The following is a 22,191-nucleotide window of genomic DNA, read 5'->3' on the forward strand; positions in this document are numbered from 1 at the left end:
GGGATGCACAATGCATGGTCCAAGCATTGCAAAAATGAGCACTTGTGTATCTACTTTTTCTAACAGGAAGAATTTAAGTACAATTATATAAAACATATAGTAATATCAAATTTAAAAATATAAAACATATAGTAATATCAAATTAACCAATAGTAAGAGACGTAAATGTTTTTCTTTTCCTTTTTTTTTTTCAAGACATGGCTTGTCTGTGTAGCCCTGGATATCCTGGAACTGCTCTGTAGACCAGACTGGCTTTGAACTCAGATTCGCCTGTCTCTGCCTCCTGCCTGAGTGCTGGGATTAAAGGCATGTGCCATCATGAACCTTCTTGTGCGACATAAATGATTTTCAAACAGAAAATGAGAAGGAATTGAAGTAAAACTCTAACATGATTTGAACCTATATTGCTTTTTAAAACGGTATTTGTTTTAAACTGACCAAGTCCAAAGTTACTTAAGACTTCACATACCTTCTCCAAATTTCAGTCAAAGCAGACATAACAGTATTTTATGCAGGACATCACCTTACAATGTAACAGACAAAATAAACTCTTAACTTTGTATTACAAAGAACCTAATGCAATAATGTATACATCCTCTATACAGTGTTTCTCTCAAGATTTTTCACAGCTAGGTAAGAACTGGCAGGCAAGAAATATGGAGACGACTGAAGGCTCTGGTACATTTCCTAGTACAAGGATAGCAAACCTCAAAAAAAGGTACACTGGGTTAAGTGCTTAATGGGTTCCCGAAGCCCAGGCTGCTACGCATCGGTTAACACTATTTACTGCACAACAAATGAAGGCACGAAAACCAAAGAAATAGCCTATCCATAAATGTGCTGGCTTCTTCCTGCAAGTCCCAGAGCACCCTTCCACCACCAACAGTTCAATGAGAATATCATACAATGAAATGAGTAAGCAACACACGCCATTCTGCAACTTTGAAAGACGGTCACCAATCTTCCGCAGCACCCAAAAGAGCCACAATAGCTGAGCAACTAACTCACTAGCACTGAAACGGCTTCCTTAATTTTTCAAGCAAAGTTGCCGAATAACCACTTGGTAAAGACAACACTTCTTGGTCAGTTCATCCACCGGGCACAGTCCTCAAGTACGCTCAAAAACAATCGAAAGCCATTCCCTGCCCAGCTGGAGTTAAAGTTACTAGGCGAGCGACGTTTAAAGCTGTCCGCTCCCCCGAAACAAAGTGCTCTGGGCCGTCAGCGCCGCGGACGCCGGCCGCGTTCCCGAAACTCCGGCTTGCTCACACCTGGGCCCGTGCGATCCCGAGCGCCGGCTGCGGAGCCGGGCGGTGCGGTTCGGGGCGGTGGGGGATGGGGAGGACAAGCTCGAATGGCTTCCTAATGTATCATTAAGGGGCAAAAGCACCGGTCTGGGAGCAAGAAAAGTTAAAGGAGCCGCGAGCTGACAAAGAGCGCCGGCCGCCGCACCGGGACCACCCGGCCGCGGCATTTGACAGCTCGATCCCTGGCGCCCACAGCTTTGTGGCTCCGAGTGGCCGAGCCGGGCAGCGAGCTGGGCGTGCTCGGCGGGGCGTGTGCGGACGCCGGGCTAGGCCCTGGGGAAGCCGCCGGGCGGTTCTCCCAGAAGCGAGGCCGAACTCCAAAGTAAAGTGCGCGCCACGGCCGGCGGGACCAGCGCGGGCGCCGCCGAACCGGGCCGCGCCTGGGCCGCCCCGCCCCCACCGGGCCGGGGGCCTGACAGCTCCGGGCCGCGCCGCCGCTGGCCGCCCGCCTGGCTCCCTCGCGCTCAACTTACTTCTTTCTGGCTCTCTGGAAAGGGGAAGCGCCATCTTTGCGAGGCCGGCCCCGAGGTCTTTTGTCTGCGGCTGCGGGGCTCGGGGCCGGGGCTCCGGGCTCCTCGGGGGGTGCTGGCGGCGGCGGCTGCTGCTCCGCGCTCCGGTCCTCCTCCGACGACATCCTAGTCACCAGGAAAGACACATGGATCCCGGTCCTCCTCCTGGGGGGCTCCTCCCGCCGCAGCGGCCGCAGCCGCCGCCGCTGCTGCTGCTCGAGTTGCTCCTCCCCGGCTCAGCCTCTCGCATTTCCCGCAGCCCCGGGAGCAGCAGCAGCAGCAGCAGGTACCGGGAGAGGCGGCAACATGGAGCTAGCAGGACACGCACTCACACACATCGGCGCGGGCGCGCGCACTCCGCGCGCAGGGGCCGGCGGGGGGCGGCGGGCAGGCGGGCGGGGCGGGCGGGGCCGGCCTCGCGGGGCGGGGCGCCGCGGCTAGGGCTGGGGACAGCGGGGCCGGGCCGGAGGGCGGCGCCGAGCGGGGCGGGGCGGGGCGCGGCGCGAGGGGCGCGGGGCCCGGGGCGGCCGCAGGGGTCTCCGCCCGGCCCCTCCCCCAGGCCGCCCGCGGCGGGAGGAGAGAGGGCCGCGGAGGAGGCGGCGGGGCGGCGACAGCCACCCCTCCCCCGCGCCGTCAGCCCCGTCAGGCCCACGCCTCGGCGAAGTTTTGACAGCTGCTCCAGTTGTTGTGGTGGGTTCCGGGGTGGCGCGAGCGCCGGCCCCTCAGTCGCGCGCCGGCGATTGCTCCCTCACACACCGCTCGCTCGCTCGCTCGCTCGTGCCGCTGCCTACGGCTAGTTCCCTCACGCTCGGTCCTCGCGCGCGGGCGAGCGCTGCCTCTCACGGCCAGCTCTCGCCGTTGCCCGTGCTCGCTGGCTATCGCTCCCTCACGCTCGGGTTCTCCCCCTCGCGCTAGCTTTCGCTTCCAACAAGCCTGGCTCCCTCACACTGGGTTCCCTCTCACTCGCGAACGCTTTCCCTCCCCGGGGCATTGGAGGAGGAAGTTTGGCAGCTGTGCGTTCACCACACAAACAACGCACGCACACGGCCGTGGCGGTCGCGCGAGGCCCGCACCCGGGTCCCTCGGGGCGACCCGCACCACAGACCTCTCAAACTCGCCGCCGGCTCGCCCACACACAGGCGCCTCCCGCCCCCGCCCCCCGCGCGCCGCTGCCACTCACAGGGCTCGCTCCACGCATGCGCCGCCCGGCCGCCGCCGCTGACCTCACCGCCCCTCCCCCGCCCGCTCTGACGCGGCGGCGGCTGCACCTCGGGTTGTGGCGGGCGCTAAGCTGCGGACCGGGTCTCCGGGATCGGGGTCGGGCCTTGCCGGGGTGGGGAGCGAGCGGTGTAAACACTCCGGAGCGTGCACCCGCGTGCGGAGCGCGCACGTGCGTCCGCGACACCCCCTCCCCCGCGGGCGTGGGCCGCCCCGGGCCTCGCGGAGTCCCACGTAGGCTTCCCCGGTGCGGCGCGGCCATAGCAGCGCGGCGTCGACTCTCACTCCAGCTGTAGTTCGACGTCATGTTTTAAACACTGTGAGCTCGGGAGGCTGCTTGACAAAAAGCCAAGAGGGCAGGTTGAGAGGAATAAAAGCTGTCTACACGGACAGAAATTCATCGGCGTGTCCGTTGCGTGTGCTAAAGAGATAAAAAAGGGGAATACTGCTAAGCTGACTCCTATAAAACACACATATATATACTCACACATAAATGATTCCTTTAAAAATGGACCAGAATTCGCCTAAACCGTGCCGGGTGTGGAAACCTCTAGGACGCCGGGCTACTCCGCGCTTCCTTCCTACTGTTGATTGTGTTGACTGTTGATTGTGGGAGTGGGAAATAGTGTGGATGGGGAAACAGATCTGTGGAGCTTTGTGGAAGATTGAGTCTTCCCTGCTCGGAGCTCGGAATCCCAGCGCTCTGGGCGATCACTTCTTTCCATCCTCGACGACAGTTTCAATGGCAGACGAAAAGAATGCACTTGTTTCCAGAGATGCGGGTCACCTTTCCAGCCACCCACTAGCCAGGCTATTAACACTGAACTGGGCTTCCCATCTGAATCAAACTTTAGTGGTCCAGAGGATATTCCAGCTGAAAGCACGGTTTTTTGGTTTTGTTTTTTGTTGTTGTTTGCAATGGCTGAAGTAAGAAATTGACTCGCTTGAATTCCTTCAGGGTTTAATCTCTGCAGGCCTTTTCAGCTTTTTATTTGTACAGCCAAAGGAAGCCTGGAGAAGGGAAGAAGGCTGTCATAATAAAGGTAAGCCACAAATTAAAAGGAGAGGAATACAATGTACTGTGACATTTAATTATTAAATAAAAATATAAAAGACGCCTCTTTTCATTTCCTTCTACACATTTTGCTTTAAATAAATGCTTTTTGGAAACTGGGGTTTCTAGACAATTGCCTTTTTAAATGTATTTATTGTTGTGGCAATATATATTGAACCCAGGCCTTTCCACATGCTGAGCAAACATTCCACCGTGATATCCCTAGACCCAAATCTTTTTTAAAAATTTATTTATATGTATGTATGTGTAAGTTTGTGGCACCATGTATGTCCAGATACCTGCAGAGGCCAGAGGGTATCCAATGCCCTAGAACTGGAGTTACAGGTACTTGTGAACTGCCATGTGACTAGCAGAAACCAGCTCCAATGCTCTGCAAGAACAAGTGCTCTTAACTGCTGAGCCGTCTCCAGTTCCTGTACCTAGCTTTTAAATACAAACTTTTCAAATAAAGCTGTTTACTTTTGATATTAGAATAAGAATAGTATTCATTTGGTCGGGTAGTAGTGGCACACGCCTTTAATCCCAGCACGTGGGAAGCAGAGGCAGGTGGATCTCTGTGAGTATGAGGCCAGTCTGGTCTACAGAGCTAGTTCCAGGACAGCCAGTGTTACACAGAGAAACCCTGTCCAAAAAAAAGAAAGAGAGAGAGAGAATAGTATTCATAAAAAAAAAAACAATTAAAATGTTACATTGTTTTGTTATTGTTAAAATAGAACAGGCATGGAGCCAAGTGTGGTGTTCCACACTGATAATTCCAGCACTGGTCAGGCAGAGTCAGGTGGATCTCTGTGAATTCAAGGCCAGCATGTGAGACCCTCTCTTTTAAAATTAAAAGAAAAAAAGAAAAAAAGCTGAGCATAGTGGCACATGCTTTTAGTTTCAGCACTGGGAGGCAGAGGCAGACAGAGCTCTGTGAGCTTGAAGTCAGCCTGGTTTACAAAGTGAGTTCCAGTACTCCAGTACAGTCAGGACTGTTACACAGAGAAACCTTGCCTCAAAAAAAAAAAAAAAGTAATAATGATAGAAATTCAAAGTAGGAGTTAGGCGATTCACAAGTTAAAGCAAAAGAGCAAGTTAACAATAGAACTTAAAATTAATTAAAAAACAATTTAAGGCCTGGAGGGATGGCTCAGCCGTTAAAGGCTAGGCTCACAACCAAAAATATAAGAGTTCGGTTCCCAGCACCCACGGCTGTCCCTCCAGGTACCTTTAAAAAAAAAGAAAAAAAATTTAAAAAAAAAACAAAAAAAAAACAATTTAAAGTACAGCTCAAATAGGCTTGATGGTATAAACTTATAACCTAGTACTTGGTAGAAGGAAGCAGGAAGATCAGTATCAAGGACATCTGGGGTTATGTAGTGGATAGAAAGCCGGCCTAGGCTATGTAAGACCCTATTTCAAAATGATACAGAGGCTGAAGAGATGACTCAGAGATGGATCCTATACTGTTCTTGCAGGGGTTTGCAGTCCCATTCCCAGCACCCAGATAAGGCAGCTCACAACTACCCATAACTCCAGTTCTGAAGGAACCCAACACCTTCGGCTTCTGTGGCACCTGCATTCATATGCACACAACACATATACACATACAAATCTTTAAAAAGATTTTATATAAAATCTTTTTATATAAGAGGGTGGATAGTTGGCTTAATGGTTAAGAGCATTTGCTGCTCTCCCAGAGGACCCAGGTTTAATCCAGCACCCATATAGAGGCTCAAAATTGTCTATAACTTCGGTTCCAGGAGATCTGTCACCCTCTTCTGGCCTCCATGGACAGTAGGCACACACATGATGCACAGACATACATTCAGCAAAGCATACATATAAATTTTTTATGAAATAAATTTTAAAATACAGGATACAGAATTATAACTTTGTTTATATTTACTGTCCTTGAATACACATGTCTCAATGGTGTCATTAAAAATAGTAACAGCATCATCCTCAGAAACATGGATGCTTTGCACAATTGAAAATAGTTCTTATTGTTAAAACACATGAAATTTTCTATGTTGTTTCTGGTATGTAGTTTCTATTTTTACATGTGTTGCAATAAATATTACTTTGGGGAAAAGAAAAAAGTTGGGTTTTTTTCAAATATTAGTCCCCATATTGAGACTAGAATTTCTTCTCTTCTGTGAGTATCACATGCACAAAACTATAGATCAATATGGTTTTCTGTTTTATTTTGCTTTGAAACACAGTTTTACCATATAGCCCATGTAGAGTTCAAGAACTCCATGTTTCTCAGGTGGTCTTGAGTTCCTGATTCCCTAGCAGAATATAAGTCACTACTACCGGAGAATTACAAGGAAACAGAACAGACCTGGAGAATATTATCATGGAGTATGTAGAACAGACTAGAGATCTGGGTAGGAATACTTCCAGAAGGATAAAGGGTAAAAGATGATAAAGATGAGGTGCTGACTTTAAATCTTCGTTCCTGTAGCTAGTGTAAGCATACAGGAAATCAGGGTCTGTTTTGCTGTTGGGGGTTGTTTATTTGTTTTTAAGACAGTATCTCAATACATAGCCCTAGATGGCCTATATCTCCTATGTAGACTAGGCCTACCTCTAACTCACAGAGATCCTACCTTGCAGATCATCAGGTCTGTCTTAAGAGGACCAATAGCAGATTGATTAGCATAAAGTTGCCATGGGCAAACAGATAAAATACAACCCAGGATGCTGATAAAGGTGCTGTGGTTTGAAATGAGATGTCTCCCCCAAAACTCATGTACTCATTGTATTGCTCTTCAATACGATGTTCAGAGGTTAAGTGATGTGGGAGGTCCTTCTGTATATGTGGTGCTTTTATTGGTTAATGAATAAAGAATTTTCTTGGGCCTATGACAGGGCAGAATAGAGCTAAGCAAGTGGGGGGCAACTAACTGAATACTGGAAGAAAGTAGGTGGAGTCAAGGAGATGCCATGTAGCCATCTAAGGAGACAGATGCCTTGGAACCTTACCAGTAAACCATGAGCCTCGTGGTAAAATATAAAATAATAAAAATGGGTTAACTTAAGATATAAGAGCTAGCTAGCTAGCAATATGCTTAAGTGACTGGCTAAGCTGTGTTGTAATTAATATAGTTTCTGTGTGATTATTTTGGGCCTGGGTGGCTGGGAAGCAAACAAGCAGTCTCTGCCTACAGTAAAGGCTTTGGGAAAGTGACTCATACTTGGACGGCATTATTGGAGGTGATGAGACTAGTATGGGTTGTTGACTGGAGTAAGTCACTGGGGATGCCCTTGAAATGATATTTTGGCCCTCTGCTCCTCTCTTTCTTTGTCCTCATCACAGGCTCACAGCAAGGAAGCCAGCCAGCCATGAACTGACACTTCCAAAATGAGAGCCTAAATAAATTCACCTCCCTTTAATTGTTTCCAAATGTTTTTTTAATGAGACAAAAAGTAACTGACTCAGAAATACCTGAGGAATTTACTCAGTACAATAAAGGTTTTCCATACCAGTCATGCAAATTATACCTTTCTGTGACCAGAATGGCAAAAATCCAGACTGTTTTCTCAAAGTGAACCACCAGAAAGACAAGAAGGAAGCTGGGTGTAGTGGCACCCATCCAACTTTTTTGAATAATTAGGCCAGATATGGTAAGGCGCAGCACTCACAAAGCAGAGACAGGTAGATCTTCATGAAGTTGAGGCCATTTGGGGTTACATAATAAGACTGTCTCAAAAAAAAAAGGAATGTAGAATAAGCACCATTTTAAAAATATAACAGGTATGAACTAACTATAGTGACCACCTCTAAAGAACAGCATTACAAAGGTCCTTTCATCTCTATACCAAGTTTTTTCCTGAATTATTGTACTCTTTCAGGGAACATCTAGTACTCTCTTGATCATACATAAATAAGTACATACATATATATTTTATGTGTTGGAGTACTGGGGAAAGTACATTACTGACAACACAGAAAAAAAAAACATCCCAGGAAACAATAAGCAAGAGTGATTCTCCTAGAGTAAGAGTCTAGTAGAAGAGTGGCTCCACACAGATGGAATGTCCAGATCCATTCTTTCCAGTCAATGACCTAGAGATGCCACCGAGTGTCTTTGGTATGAGTGCAGTCTTTCCTTTGCTATTGGGGACTGTGAAAACATCCATACAGATCTCTATTGATCCACTATGACTGTTATCCTCCTGTGAATTTGAGGTCTTGAGTTCTTTGGGGTTGTTTATCCTGGGCTTGTTTGCTTTGCAGTCAATGCTGAGGATCAAGTGAAGGGCTTTGTGCATGTTATGTATGTCTACTACTAAGCTGCCACATCCCCAGTTTGGTTTGAAAATGTAAACAGTGTATCTTGCCAGGCAGTGGTGGCACACTCCCGTAATCCCAGCACTCGGGAGGCAGAGGCAGGCGGATCTGTGAGTTAGAGGTCAGCCTGGTCTACAGAGCGAGTTCCAGGACTGGCTCCATAGCTACTGAGAAACCCTGTCTCAAAAAACAAAACAAAAAAATAATAATATATCAATAAATAGTATATCCTTTTGTATTCGTATTTTTACTGTTAAAGTTATACTTTGCTGGGCATGTAGCTCAATGGTAAGAACCCCTATATAACATGTTCCAAAGCTGACAGTTCATTCCCATCACAGGAAAAAAAGTGCATTATATGTATTAACTTGTATAAGGTATGTCAGTAATGCATACCATATGTCTATATGTTGGACAACTTTTTTTTTTGGTATTTCAAGACAGGGTTTCTCTGTGTAACAGCCCTAGCTGTCCTCTTGTAGACTAGGGTGACCTCAAACTCAACAAACTCACAGAGAGCTTTGCCTGCCTCTGCCTCCCAAGTGCTGGGATTAAAGGTGAACACCACCGCTACCCGGTTTGTGTTGGGAAACTGAAAGGAACAAGCAGAAGAAAATAAATAGAACAATCATCATCAAAAGGGGATGGAGTAGAGATATAATTCAGTGGTTAAAAGCACTGGCTTTCTTGCAGAGCAATGGGATTTGATCCAGCATCCATATAGCGACTCTCAATTGTGTTTAATTCTATATCTATGAGACCTGACACCCTCTTTTAGCCTCTGAAGGCACTAAGCACATATGTAGTGCTCAGACAAGCAGATAGTCAAATACTTATCACATAAAATTTAAAAATTAATACCCTGTAGAAAGGAGCTGCGGGCAGGCCTGCTTTTCATCCTGCCCGGCTCCCGCACAGCTAGCTTAGTCCCAGAAATAACAACACACAAATTGTATTCATTTAAGCACTGCCTGGCCCATTATCTCTAGAGAGTTAGTTACTGGCTAACTCTCACATCTTGATTAACCCATTTCTAATAATCTCGTGGTAGCACCACGAGATATGGCTTACCGGGAAAGATTCAGCATGTCTAACCTGGTGGCTGGCTCCATGGCATCTGGCTCATTGCCCTCTTCCCAGCATTCTATTCTGTTTACTCCGCCTACCTAATTTTCTGTCCTATCAAAGGGCCAAGGCAGTCTCTTTATTGACCAATGAAAATAACACAATAGACAGATAACCCTCCTCCGTCAATACCCCTTTTGTATGTGTGAGAAAGACTGTGTCTCATCATACATCTGTGTTTGTTCTAGAACTTGCTATGTAGAACAGGCTGGCCTAAAACTCAGAAATCTGCCTACTTTTGCCTCCCATAGCTAGAATTCAAGGTATGTACCACCATGTGATGAATTACCCTGCCTCCATTTTAGGTTTAAAAGCCATCTTACAGTAAAGACAAATTATGTTCATTGTTGTGTATGATTAAATCTCTATTTCTCAAGGACTGGACTATGCCCAACCTGTAACCTTAACTACAAATGGTTCTGTACTGCGTGTTCCAGGAAACAACAACCATGTGTTTGTTCCCAAAAGTTATTATAACCATCTTGCAACCCTACCTTTGTTTCAAAAGGTTGTTATGACTACCTGTTGTTATGACGATCTTATTAGGACCACCTTGCAATAGTGTCTTAGTTTTAGGAGGTCATTATGCCTAACTTGGTGTGCTTATGTTCTGTTCTGATAGCCCAGCCTATTTTACCAGCCAAGTCCCTCATTTAGAAATGCCCTACCCCTGAGCTATAAAAACCCTGTCTACCTCATGTCCAATGCTGACCTCTTAAACTCCACCTTAGGGGAAGGCAGCCTGTGTACATGAATAAAAAAGCTTGCTTTAAGCCTGGCAGTGGTGGCAGTGTTAATCCCATCACTGGAGAGGCAGAGGCATGTGGATATCTGTGAGTTCAAGGTTGTTCTACAGAGTGACAGAACAACCAGAGCTGTTACACAGAGAAAACCTGTCTTGAGAAAAAAAAATACATCCATTGTATATAAAACCATACATTTAATGTGTCTACGGGATTTGGTGGAGGGGTAGAAGACATCCTAGCAGAGAGCTATGATCAGAAGGTAACCTGCAAACACTGCCAGCAAGTGTCTCTACTGCTTTCAGTAGAAGTTCTCTAAGAACAAAGGAAGACTGTGACTATTCTGGAAAAAAAAAAAAGGTCTCATTTTTTCCTCTTCCCTCTCCCTCTCACATATGCGTTCCTAGGTCCATCTCCTTTTCAAATTCAGAAGACTGCTGTGTTAGATGTATCAGGTGCCACAACAAAGTACCACAATCTGAGCAGTTTAAGACACTACTAATATTAATACGTCTTCCTTATCATCCTGAAAGCCAGAGGCCAATAGTAAATGTTGAAAAAGATGCTTCCTTCTAGGAGGTTATGAAGAAAAGCCTCCAACCTTTCTCCAATCTCTGCTTTCATCATCACATGGCCTTTCCTGGGCATCTCTCTTCTTTATCTTCTCTTTTCCCTATATCTATGTTTTCTTTTCTCGTAGGAAACCAAGCCTGTTGGACTGAAGACCCTCAGCGATCTAGTATGCCTTCATCCTAGTGAATAGCAAAGCATGTTATTTCCAAAAGAAAGAGGGGTCACATTCATAGGATATGACATTTGGAGCCATACTAGTCACCCCATTGTAACCACCAAGCAGTGCCGTTTGTACCAGATCAAAAATGGTATGGTTAGGAGGGCTAAGGGTATCAAAGTCCTGAGTTCAGACCCTACACTGACCCTTTACATATCTTTGCATACAATGTATATAGTTAGAATATGTATCAAGCTGACAGACTAATAATACACAAACTTCAGGCAGGGATGTCTTCGTTGTGTTTTTTTTAATAGGGTCTCATATATCCCAGGCTTTCCTGAACTTGCCATGCAACCAACTAGCCTTAAATTTTTTATCTTTCTATCCCCACCTCCTAAATTCTTAGCCCACAGGTCTGCACCACCCTGGGTCACATCTTTTGATCTTTTGATGTGAAAAAAAAATTATTTTATATCCAATCTATTTTTCAGAAAAAAAAAAAAAGAACAGCACCTTCTTTTTTTATTTGTTTTTTGAGATAGAGTTTCTCTGTGTAGCTTTGGTGCTTGTCCTGGAACTAGCTCTTGTAGATCACAGAGATCTGCCTGCCTCTGTCTCCTGAGTGCTGGGATTAAAGGCATGTGCCACCACTGCCCAGCAAGAACAGCCCTTTCAAAATGAAATTGAGACCAGGTGTTGTGGTTCACACCTTTTAATCCAAGAATGAGGCAGAAGCAGGAAGATCTCTGTGAGTTCAAGGTCAGCCTAGTCCATACAGTGAGTTTCAGAAAAGTCAGAGCTACATAGTAAGACACTGTCTTAGAAACAACAACAACAACACAAAAAGGAAAAAAATAATAACAAAAGAAATAAAGTTGATATTTGGCAGTTCTATGGTTAGTCTGATCTATGTAGAGACAGACTTAAATAAAACAAAACAAAATAAAAAACAAACTGGGGATGTAGGGCAGAGTGCTCACTTAAAGTACAGGAGATCCGAGCTTTGATTTCCCGCACCAAATAAATAAGTTTTAAAAAAGTCTGCTGGAGCCTGTTTTATGAGACTGTCTGCTTTAGGAGTCAGACAAAGCTTGGTCTTACCACTTCTGTGCTGTGCTTTCACACAGGAGTTAGTTTTGTTACAAAGTCTATATATACATATAGAGTTATATATGGTTATATAGTTACAAATGATATAAAATAGGGGCTGAAGAGATGGTTAGGTGTTGAAAAATGCTGCTCTACAGAGGACTTGAGTTTGATTCTCAGGACCTTCTGTGACTACGGCTCCAGGACACTGATTCCTCTGACCTCCCAGGGCACCTGTCCTTACTGCACATATCTTTATGCAAACACTCACGCCTTTGCATGATTTGTTGTTTCTTCTTTGTTTTGTTTTGTTTTGTTTTGTTTTTGAAGTAGGGTTTCTCTGTGTATAACCTTGGCTATCCTGGAACTTGCTCTGTAGACCAGGCTGACCTTAAACTCAGAAATCCACCTGCCTCTGCCTCCCAAATGCTAGAATTAAAGGCATGAGTCATCACTGCCCAGCTAACACATAATTTAAAGTAACAAAATTAAATCTTAAGAAAATAACAACTAAATTTTTTGCAGACAAAAGCAGACCTCACAACCTCCTAGATTAGTGGCTGGATTCCTAAGGCTGGTGCATTTATGTCCCAGGCTGCTCTTCCAGCTATTCAAGCCAGCTTTGAGCTCCTCTTCCCTTGTTCTAATGGCTTTTAGCTCCAATCTGCTAAACCATTTCAGGAGCCACCAGGCTTCTCCTTATCATCCTCTAGCTCCTTTCCCTGGCCAATTCGTTTTACTTCTGCTGTTACTTAAGAAAATGTCCATCCTTGGGCTGGAGAGATAGCTCAGAGGTTAAGAGCACTGACTGCTCTTCCTGAGGTCCTGAGTTCAATTCCCAGCAATCACATGGTGGCTCACAACCATCTATAATGAGATCTGGTGCCCTCTTCTGGTGTGCAAACATACAGACAGACAGAACACTGTATACATAATAAATAAATAAATCTAAAAATAAAAAGAAAGAAAATGTCCATCCTTCACCTATTGTCTCTGTGAGGCTGGTCCCATTCCCCTCTGGATGGGTGTAGAGCAAGGCTTCCTGGACTTTGTCCACTCTAAAACTTTTTTTTTTTTCTTAAGAAAATGTGTATCTCTGGCTAGCCTGAAAGTCGCTCTACAGACCAGACTGGACTAGAACTCACAGAGACCCACCTGCCTCTGCCTCTCTTAGCCTCCTCTGGTTGCATTTTGAAGCAGGTGTTTCATTGTCCCAAGCTTCAACCTTACTATATAGGCAAGGCTGGCCTTGAACTCCTGGCCCTCTTGCTTCTACTTTCCCAGGGCTGGGATGGCAGGCCTGTGCCACTCTCTAGACTACTACCTCAGACTGCAATCTTTAAAGTCAAATATTCTAACAGTGCAATCCAGCGATATACAAGCTGATACTCATATGCTGAGGAATAAAGGTAGGAAGACAGTAAGTTAAACATCTTTCTTCCTGTAAGTAAACCATTTTTTACAAGGTCAGAAAACGTTCTTCCGTAAAAATACTGCCATTTATACATACTATAGACTCCAGCCTGAGTTATTTCAGTCAGTTTCCAATGGTGTGGCATTGTAGTCCCAAGTATGGATGTCCTGTGTTCAAAAGCCAGGCTGCAGAGAAACTGGCAGATATGGAGTGGTCAGAAATTACTAGGGCTTAGAGGGATGGCTCAACAGTTAAAAGTACTTGCTGTCCTTCCAAAGAACTGAAGTTCAGCTCCCAATACCCACACTAGGAAGCCCACAACTGCTCATCAAAGGATCCAACACCTTCTTTGGACCTCTGAAGATACTGACACACTTGTGTGTGTACATACATATAAAATACATATATACAAATAAAATATTTTTAAAAGAAATACCTTGGATTCACTGCCCTTTGATATCTTTTAGTATTCTTTCTTAATTTAAATTTTTTGTGAGAGTTAAGTTTTGCCTGCATAAGCCAAAAGAGGCCATCAGATCTTCTGTAACCGGAGTTACAGATGGTTGTGAGCTGCCATGTGGGTGCTGGAAATTAAACCTAGGTTGTCTGGAAGAGCAGTCAGTGCTCTTAACTGCTTTGCCATCTCTCTATCCACTGCCCTTTGATGTTTTATTTATTTTTTTTTGAGACAGGCTCTAGCAGTCCTGACTGTCCTGGAAGTCACCGAGTAGACCAGGATGGCCTTGAACTCACAGAGATCCACATTCCTCTGCCTCCTGAGTGCTAGATTCAGGGTGTGCATCTCTACTCCGGGCCGTGTTTTTTGGTTTGATTGTTTGTTTGTTTTAAATAAGAGCAGAGTGAACTGATCTTGGTTCTTATTTAAGATTGAAATTATTATTTTGATGTGTATGAGTGTTTTGCCAGCATATATACGTGTGCACTGTGTGGCACCTGAGGATATCAGAAGAGGGCATAAAATCCCTTGGAATGGTTGTGAGTGAGCTGCCATGTGGGTGCCCGGAAATGATCCCAGGTCCTCTGGAAGAGCAGTCAGTGCTATTAACCACTAAACCAACCATACAGCCTCCCGTTCTTTTATTTTCGGTTGATTTTGGTTGCATGATCCCCTGGGGGGGGTCATAATCCACAGTTTAAGAAACTGGGGTTTGGCTAGGTGGTGATGGTGCACACCTTTAATCCCAGTACTCAAGAGGTAGAGGCAGGGGGTTCTCCATGAGCTGGGAGTCTGAGGACAGTGGTATGGCCCAGTGGGTAAAGGAACTGGCAACCAAACCTGGTGACATGTAAACAAGTCATCATTGTCTCAGTGAGCCGCATTCTGAGAATGCGAACCTGGTGTCACAAACTTTCAGAAGCCTGTTGCAAGCAGATAGACTCTCCCAAACCATGATGCCACACACCTGCAATTTCAGCTCTCATGAGGCGTTCTGATTTCTAGGCCAGCCTGGGTTACACAGGAAGTATGAGGACAGACTAGGAATACAGAACATGAGTTTATTAAAAAAATAAATAAATAAAGACAAGCCAGGCCTGCCTGGGTGGTGCACATCTTTAATCTCACAGTAAAGGGGGCAAAAGTCAGGGGATCTAGGTGAATCTGAGGATCAAAAGCTGGGCACACTTGCACACACCTATAATCTAGCACTTTAGAGCTGGGGGAAAGAGTTTAGAAGTTCAAGGCTATCCTCAACTACCTAACAAGTTGGAGGCCTGTGCTGTATTAGACTCTGTCAAAATTTAGACAAAGAGAGAAGAAAGAAGGAGAAAAAAAAAGTTTTATTTTATGTTATAGATTTTGCCTACACATATATCTGGGCATGGGATCCCCTGGAACTGGAGTTAGAGACGCATGTGGTTGCTGGAAACTCAACCAATCCTCTGCAAGAACAGCTGAACTGCTGAACCATCTGTCCAGCCCCAGGTAGGTTTGTTTGTTTTAAAGAGAGAGAAATAGGGCTGGAGAGCGCTCCAAGGGGATTAGTCACTGTTGGCCTATATGAACACCTGTATACACACACACACACACACACACACACACCACACCACACACCACACACACACACACATATATATAAATTAAAAAATAATAAAGACCTATTTTTAGGGAAGGGACATCAAAATAGTTGTTCATGGGCCAATAAAATGGTTCAGTGAGTAAGGATGCTTGCCTTCAAACCTGATGACCTGTTTAAAAAACTGTCATACAGTCGGGAGATGGCGACCCACACCTTTAATCCCAGCACTCGGGAGGCAGAGGCAGGTGGATCTCTGTGACTTCAAATCCAGCCTGGTCTACAAGAGCTAGTTCCAGGACAGACTCCAAAGTGAAACCTGTCTTGAAAAACCAAAAATAAATAAATAAATAATTGTAAAAAGCTGTCATTCCTATTTGACAGCAAAGGTATATGATCACAAATTGGTTTCCCTGAGGAAGGCTCATCCATATCACTAGAGATCTGTTGAATCCTGGGATTTCCCCAAATTCAGGAAACTCAACTGCATTATTTGTAATAATGGGGACTATGTTCAAGCTTTTCCGTTTACACAGAAATAAAAAAAGTTGTTCTCAGTCTTCAGATATCTCCTTAGAAATGTCTCCTTAGAAACACCTTCTAAGCCAAGAAAATGTTAAAGGAAAAGGGTTACCAAAAAAGGCATATATGTCAGGCAGTGGTGGCGCACACCTGCAATCCCAGCACTCGGGAGGCAGAGGCAGGGGGATCTCTGAGGGTTTGAGGCCAGCCTGATCTACAGAGCTAGTTCTAGGACAGGCTCTAAAGTTACACAGAAAAACCCTGTCTCGAAAAAAGAAACAAACAAACAAACAAAAACATATAAAATGTTTACATAAACCATTTGTAAAATTGAATGACTATCATTATCATGCATATAATATTTATACAGTAACAATGTTTATAAAGAAGTAAACAGTGAGGATGGGGTCAAAGTCCAGGAGGTACGGCGCTTGCTTGGCATTCACGAAGCCCTGGATTCTACACCACAGGCCGAAAGACAGGTGTGGAAGAAGAAGAGCAGAAGTTCAAGATCATCTTCGGCTACAAAGTGAAACCCTGTCTCAAAAAGGAAAGAAGGTGGGAGGGGACTATGACAATGAGCTGGGCCTAGAAAGGAAGAAGGCTGAGAGTTCCAGGCCAGCCTTGCCAGCAGTTTGAGGCCTTATCTTAAAACAATCGAAGCCTGAAAGATGGCTCAGTGGGTAAAAGGGCTTGCTGCTAGGCCTGATGACCTGAGTTTGATCCCCAGGACTCACATGGGTAAAGGAGAAAACCGACTCCCACAAGTTATACTCTGATCTCCACACACATAGACACAAAATAAAAATATAAATGTAAGATAGGTAGTAGTGGCTCGGGAGCAGAGACAAGCAGATCTCTGTGAGTTCAAGTCCAGACTGGTCTACAGAGTGAGTTCCAGGATGGCTAAGGCCACACACAGAAACCCTACCTTGAAAAAAACAAAATATAAATAAATGAATAAATAAGTAAATGTAAAAAAAAAAAAAGCAAAAACAAGCTAGCTAAGTGTGGTGGGGTTTGGTGATACTTACCTATAATCCCAGCACTTGCCAGTTGATGTCAGAGAATTAAGAGTTCGAACCTCTTCTAGTCCATTTTCTGCTGCTGTTACGCAACACTGACCAAAGCACTCAGGAAGGAAAGGGTTAATTTGGCTTATCCTTCCAGGTCCCAATCCATCCTTGAGGGAAGTCAAAGAAGGAACTGAAGCAGGAACTGAAGCATACACCATGGAGGAAGGTTGCTGACTGGCTCTCTCATTGCTTTCTCTCTTACACCTGTATAGCGATGGCGTCGCCTATATGGGCTATGCACCCCCTACCCCAAGCAATCATCAGTTAAAGATAATAACTCACAGACATTGCCACAGAAAAATCTGATCTAGGCAATTCTTCATTTGACTGTATGTTGTCTCAAGTGGAGAAGAAAAAAGAAATAACACAAGCCAGGCACAGTAGCACATGCCTTGAATTCCAGCACTAGGGAGGCAAATGTAGTTGAATCTCTGTGAGATAGAGGCCAGCTTGGTCTACACAGTGAGTTCCCGGACAGCCAGGACTATGTAAGAAGATCCTGTCTCCAAAAACAAAAACAAACAAACAACAACATAAAGAACCTAGTTAGCATCAGGCCAACCTGACCTACAACAGACCTTGTCACAAAGAGAAAAAACTGATAATTACGTCTGAGTGGGGGGACTCTCAATGACCTTGGCTTCCTATGCACTGAGCACTTTCTTTTTGTTTGTGTCATTTCTTTTCTCTTAAGACAGGTATTGAAATATAACTCAGCACTCCGGAGAGGCAGGCACATCTCTGTGAATTCACGGCTAACCAGTTCCAGTCTAGCCATGATAAGTAATGAGACCCTGTCTCTAAATATATAAATAGTTAAATAAATAATAAAAAAAGATAGTCCAGGCTGGCCCTGAACTTGCAATCCTCCTGCCTCATCCTTCTGAATTGCTGGGATTACAAGTGTGAGCCACCAAGCCTGGTTTCTTTTCATTTTATTTTATTTATTCATGTAAGTTCTGTGTATGTATGTGTAGTTATGTGCACATGCCATCTACAGGTGCCCAAGACCATAAGTATTATTGGATCCTTTGGAGCTGCAGTTACAGGCAGCTGTTAGCCACCAGATGCCAGCTGTGGGTTCCGAGAACCAAAGTCAGGTCTTCTACAAGTGTAGGGAACCACCTCTCCAGGCCCCTGATCTCTTTTTAATTTTTAGAATGATTTTAGTTTTGCAAAACAATCATGGTTCTTAAAAAAACAAAACAAAACAAAACAAAAACATGCTTGTTTGCTTTTCTCTCCATAGGATGCCCCGCTCACTGAATTTACATCCATGCTGATGTTTTCCTCTTCCTTGCAGCAGGTCTTTGGTGACAATATTAAAACTGTGTCCACTGTCCAGCCAGGGCTCATAAGCCACCATTCTATCACGATTCATGCTGCTGCAGTTTCCAAGTTCTGTTTCTCTCAGGGACAACTGCCAGTGAATGTGAGAAATGGCTGGCATTGTTGTGAATTTCCTCCAGCCTCAAGTCACATGTTCATCTTCACACCGGGGGGCGCTGCCCCTGACACCTGTCAAAGGATGGGTTCATTCCCCACAAATCTGTTTCCTCTCCAAGTCTCCAAGTCCCGCCTGTGTGTTTCAGCTGGCACTGGTCACAGTGGGCACTCAAGAAGTGGTTGTCAGTCTGCATTCCAAACATCAATACTCTACCAGATCCAGCAAGGAGTAAAGGACAGGGGAGGACAGAGGGAAACTTCAGTGCTTTGAGTGCAGCAGCTTTTGTTGCCTTTGTGCTGTTTTGATAAGGGTGTCTGGCTAGCCTGGAACTTACTATGTAGAACTTACTAGGAATTCATAGAGATCTTCCTGCCTCTGTCTCCCAAGGACTGGGATTATGGGAGTGCAGTACCACAGTTGGCTTTGTAGATTTTGTTTTGTTTTGCTTTGCTTTTTTTGAGTCAGAGTCTCACTATGTAGCCTTAGCTGGCCTGGAACTCACTATGTAGACCAGGCTGGCTTCAAAAATGCAGAGATCTGCTTGTCTTTGCCTCTCAAATGCTGGAATTAAAGGTGTGGGCTATCATCCCCAGCTTTTAAATTAAAAAAAAAATTATAGTATTTGGATGTGGGTATATGTGAACCCAGGTGCTGGCAGAGGCCAGGGGTGTTGGGTTCCCTGGAACTTGAGACACAGGTAGTTGTGAGCTGCCCCGTGTTGGCCCTGGGGTTAATTCAGGGCCCTTTGTAAAAGCAGTGCATGCTGTAATTTGTTTTGTTTTGTAAGACAGGGCCTTGGTCTGTAGCCCAGGTTAGCCTCCAACTCAAAGTAATGCAGGGTGTATAGGTGTGTACCACCACACTCCATTCTGCCAGGTGTTTGTCTGTTGAGACAGGGTCTCACAACCTAGCCTTGGCTAGCCTAGACCTCCCTATGTAGTTACCGGGCTATCCTCAAACTGATGACAATTCTCTTGCCCCTGCCTTCTGTGGATGAGGATGAGGTTCTGTCAGGTTAGGTTTGTATTTGTTTAGTTTCTTCTGTTGTTGGTCTTTGTTTTTATTCTGTTTGCTTTTTGAGACATTCTCATCTTATAGCCTAGGTGGGCATGGAACTTGTGACTGTCCTGCCTCAGCCTCCAAGTGCTGGGGTTACAGAAATAAAACCACAAGGCTAACTGTGTGTCATGTTTTATTATTACTTCTACTTTTATTTTTGGTGCTATGTAGAACACCCCCAGCCTCAGTTCCCTCTCAAAATTAGCAAAGACAGCCGGCGAGGCCTCAATAGGAATTTCAGCAGTAGAGGTATTTGGATTGCTTGCTTTTGTTCCCTGCTGTCAGGGTCTCCTCGTGATAACTGTCCCTTTATGACTTCATTCCCTGTCTCTGCTTCCATTTGCTACTTTGTGATTTCATCAAAGGCATAGTTTAGCTCATGCTGGTCAGAGGGCCAGGAGCCTGCTTTGCGCAGACTCAGCTTTGGAGACCGGTCTAGAACTGAGCTCTCTGCACCTTGTCCTCGGACGCAAAGCGGCGGTTTCTTTCCAGTTGGCTTCTGCCTGCAACAGGTGATGTGCGTTTGGCTTCTGGAGCAGCTTCAAAGACAGAGGCCAAGGGTGTACCTACTGCTATTCCTAGAGTGCCTGTAATGCTTAGCGTCTAACCCATGGCGGTCTCCCCACCATCCCAGGCCAAGCCAAGCGAAGTCTCATCAACCCTCCAACTGCCTCAGAGGCTGGCGCCAAGCCTGGAGAAAAAAACCGAGTCTCTAGGAGAGGAACGGTCATGCCTACTGAGGGCCACAGCTGCAGCTCAGACCCTGGCCAGTATCGTCCGGCCTTGTTATGGCCCCTATGGCCGGCAGAAGTTCCTGGTGACCGCTAAGGGAGAAACAGTTTGTACAGGTCATGCCGCTGCCATCCTGAGAGCGCTGGAGCTGGAGCACCCAGCTGCCCAGTTTGTCCGAGAAATAGCCCAAATACAGGCAGAGAACACTGGGGACGGCACAACCTTTGTAGTTCTCCTGACCGAAGCCTTACTGGAGCAGTCCCAGTACCTTTTGTGGGCTGGCTTAGCTCGAAACCAGCTCCGGGAGAGCTTGGCCACGGCCACAGCGGAAGTCCTGACAGCTCTGCCTTCCCTGGCCATTCGCTCTCTAGGGCCTTTGGAAGACCCATCATGGGCCCTCTATTCTGTGATGAACACCCACACCCTGCCCGACACCGAGTATTTAACCAAGCTTGTGTCTCATGTGTGTTGGGTAAGCAGAGAGCCAAATGGCACCTTCAGGCCTGACCGTATTGGTGTGTGCCTGCTGGAGGGGGGAACGCTGAACGATTCCCACATTCTCCCAGGGTTAGCAATATGTGGAAAACCCTGTGGACAAATGACCGAGGTGCTAGCAGATGCCAGGGTGGCCCTGTTCATTTGCCCCTTTGGTCCTACAAATCCGCATTCACTGGCCACGCCCCGTCTCTCCAACCCTGAAGAACTACTAAGATTTCGGAAAGAAACCGAACAAGTGGAAAAGGAAATAGCCCAACTGGCTGCTATGGACATTAACGTGGCAGTGGTATGGGGGGAAGTTAATGAGAATATGGTGGTCCAGGCTAACAATTGTGGCATCATGGTGATTCAGGCCAAGTCACGAAAGGATGTGGTCTACCTGAGTGAGACGATGGGCACTCCTCTGCTGACTCGGCTGCTTCCTCCCCTGAAGCCCGGGAAGTGCCAGAAGGTTTACAGGAAGGAGCTGCAAGGCAGTGTGGCGGTGGTGTTTGAGTGGGAATATGAGACTACACCTTCTCTCACTTTAATCCTTAGGGGGCCCACCATCCAGGGACTTCGGGGTGCAGAGCAGGCTGTCTACTATGGCATTGATGCATTTTCACAGTTGTGTCAAGATCCCAGAGTGCTACCAGGAGCTGGGGCCACAGAAATGGCTCTGGCAAAAATGTTGTCAGACAAAGGAAGCCGACTGGCAGGCCCCAACGGTCTGGCCTTCCTAGCATTTGCCCATGCCCTGAGCGCTCTGCCTAAAACCTTGGCGGAGAATGCAGGCTTAGCTGCCCAATGTGTGATGGCAGAAATGAGTGGAATTCACCAAGCTGGGAACTTCCTCACTGGAGTGGGAACAGACGGGATAATAAATGTGGCCCAGGAAGGGATATGGGACATATTGAGGACCAAAGCCCAAGGACTGCAAGCAGTCTCTGAGCTGGTGCAGCAGCTGGTGACAGTAGATGAGATCATAGTGGCCAAGAAGACTCCTGTCCACCAGCAGATTACAAGACCCACCCCGCAGGCAAAGCAGTCCTCACCCCTGAGAGAAAAATTTTTTGCAAAATATGTATAGCAACACACTAAATAAAGTAAGGATTGTCAAGATTGGGTAGTAACCTCCAAAATACTGATGTTTTCCTTATTTCTTTCTCGCACATCTGTGGCTTCTAGAGCCAGTTCGTTTTTGCTGGGTTTTTTTTTTGTTTGTTTGTTTGTTTTTTGTTTTGGTTTTCCCAACAGGGTTTCTCTCTGTAAAAGCCCTGACTGTCCTCTGTCCTATAATTCGATTTGTAGACCAGGTTGGACTCTAACTACTAAAAGTGTGTGCCAACA

At 45.8% G+C, this 22,191-nt stretch overlaps 3 protein-coding genes across 11 annotated transcripts in view; 2 read left to right on the forward strand and 1 right to left on the reverse strand.

Annotated features, from left to right (window-relative positions):
• Kmt2c (lysine methyltransferase 2C) overlaps positions 1 to 2,170 on the reverse strand; it is a 213,338-nt gene extending 211,168 nt beyond the window's left edge. For 8 of the 9 annotated variants that reach the window (XM_085691118.2, XM_085691116.2, XM_085691119.2 and 5 more), the window contains exon 1: positions 1,781 to 2,169. In XM_085691118.2, coding sequence (XP_085547244.2) covers positions 1,781 to 1,941 — 161 coding nt within the window. In that variant the 5' untranslated portion in view covers positions 1,942 to 2,169. Of the gene's footprint in view, positions 1 to 1,780 lie in introns of all 9 variants that reach the window. The other variant, XM_085691120.2, reaches the window with a different exon arrangement.
• On the forward strand, positions 1,963 to 19,751 carry LOC125404302 (uncharacterized). Its single transcript, XM_087907574.1, has 4 exons — positions 1,963 to 2,541; positions 2,614 to 4,077; positions 15,309 to 15,437; positions 17,221 to 19,751. The coding sequence occupies exons 1-2, from the start codon at positions 1,963 to 1,965 to the stop codon at positions 3,328 to 3,330; spliced, it is 1,296 nt and encodes a 431-aa protein (XP_087763700.1). The 3' UTR covers positions 3,331 to 4,077; positions 15,309 to 15,437; positions 17,221 to 19,751.
• A 199-nt stretch (positions 19,752 to 19,950) lies between these two features.
• Cct8l2 (chaperonin containing TCP1 subunit 8 like 2) lies at positions 19,951 to 21,963 on the forward strand. The gene has a single exon (XM_087907525.1). The coding sequence runs from the start codon at positions 20,243 to 20,245 to the stop codon at positions 21,929 to 21,931; it is 1,689 nt and encodes a 562-aa protein (XP_087763651.1). The 5' UTR covers positions 19,951 to 20,242; the 3' UTR covers positions 21,932 to 21,963.
• The last annotated feature ends 228 nt before the right edge of the window (positions 21,964 to 22,191 follow it).

Source organism: Myodes glareolus, chromosome 6 (genome assembly GCF_982192425.1).
Source record: "Myodes glareolus chromosome 6, mMyoGla1.1, whole genome shotgun sequence".
Taxonomy (NCBI): Eukaryota; Metazoa; Chordata; class Mammalia; order Rodentia; family Cricetidae; genus Myodes; species Myodes glareolus.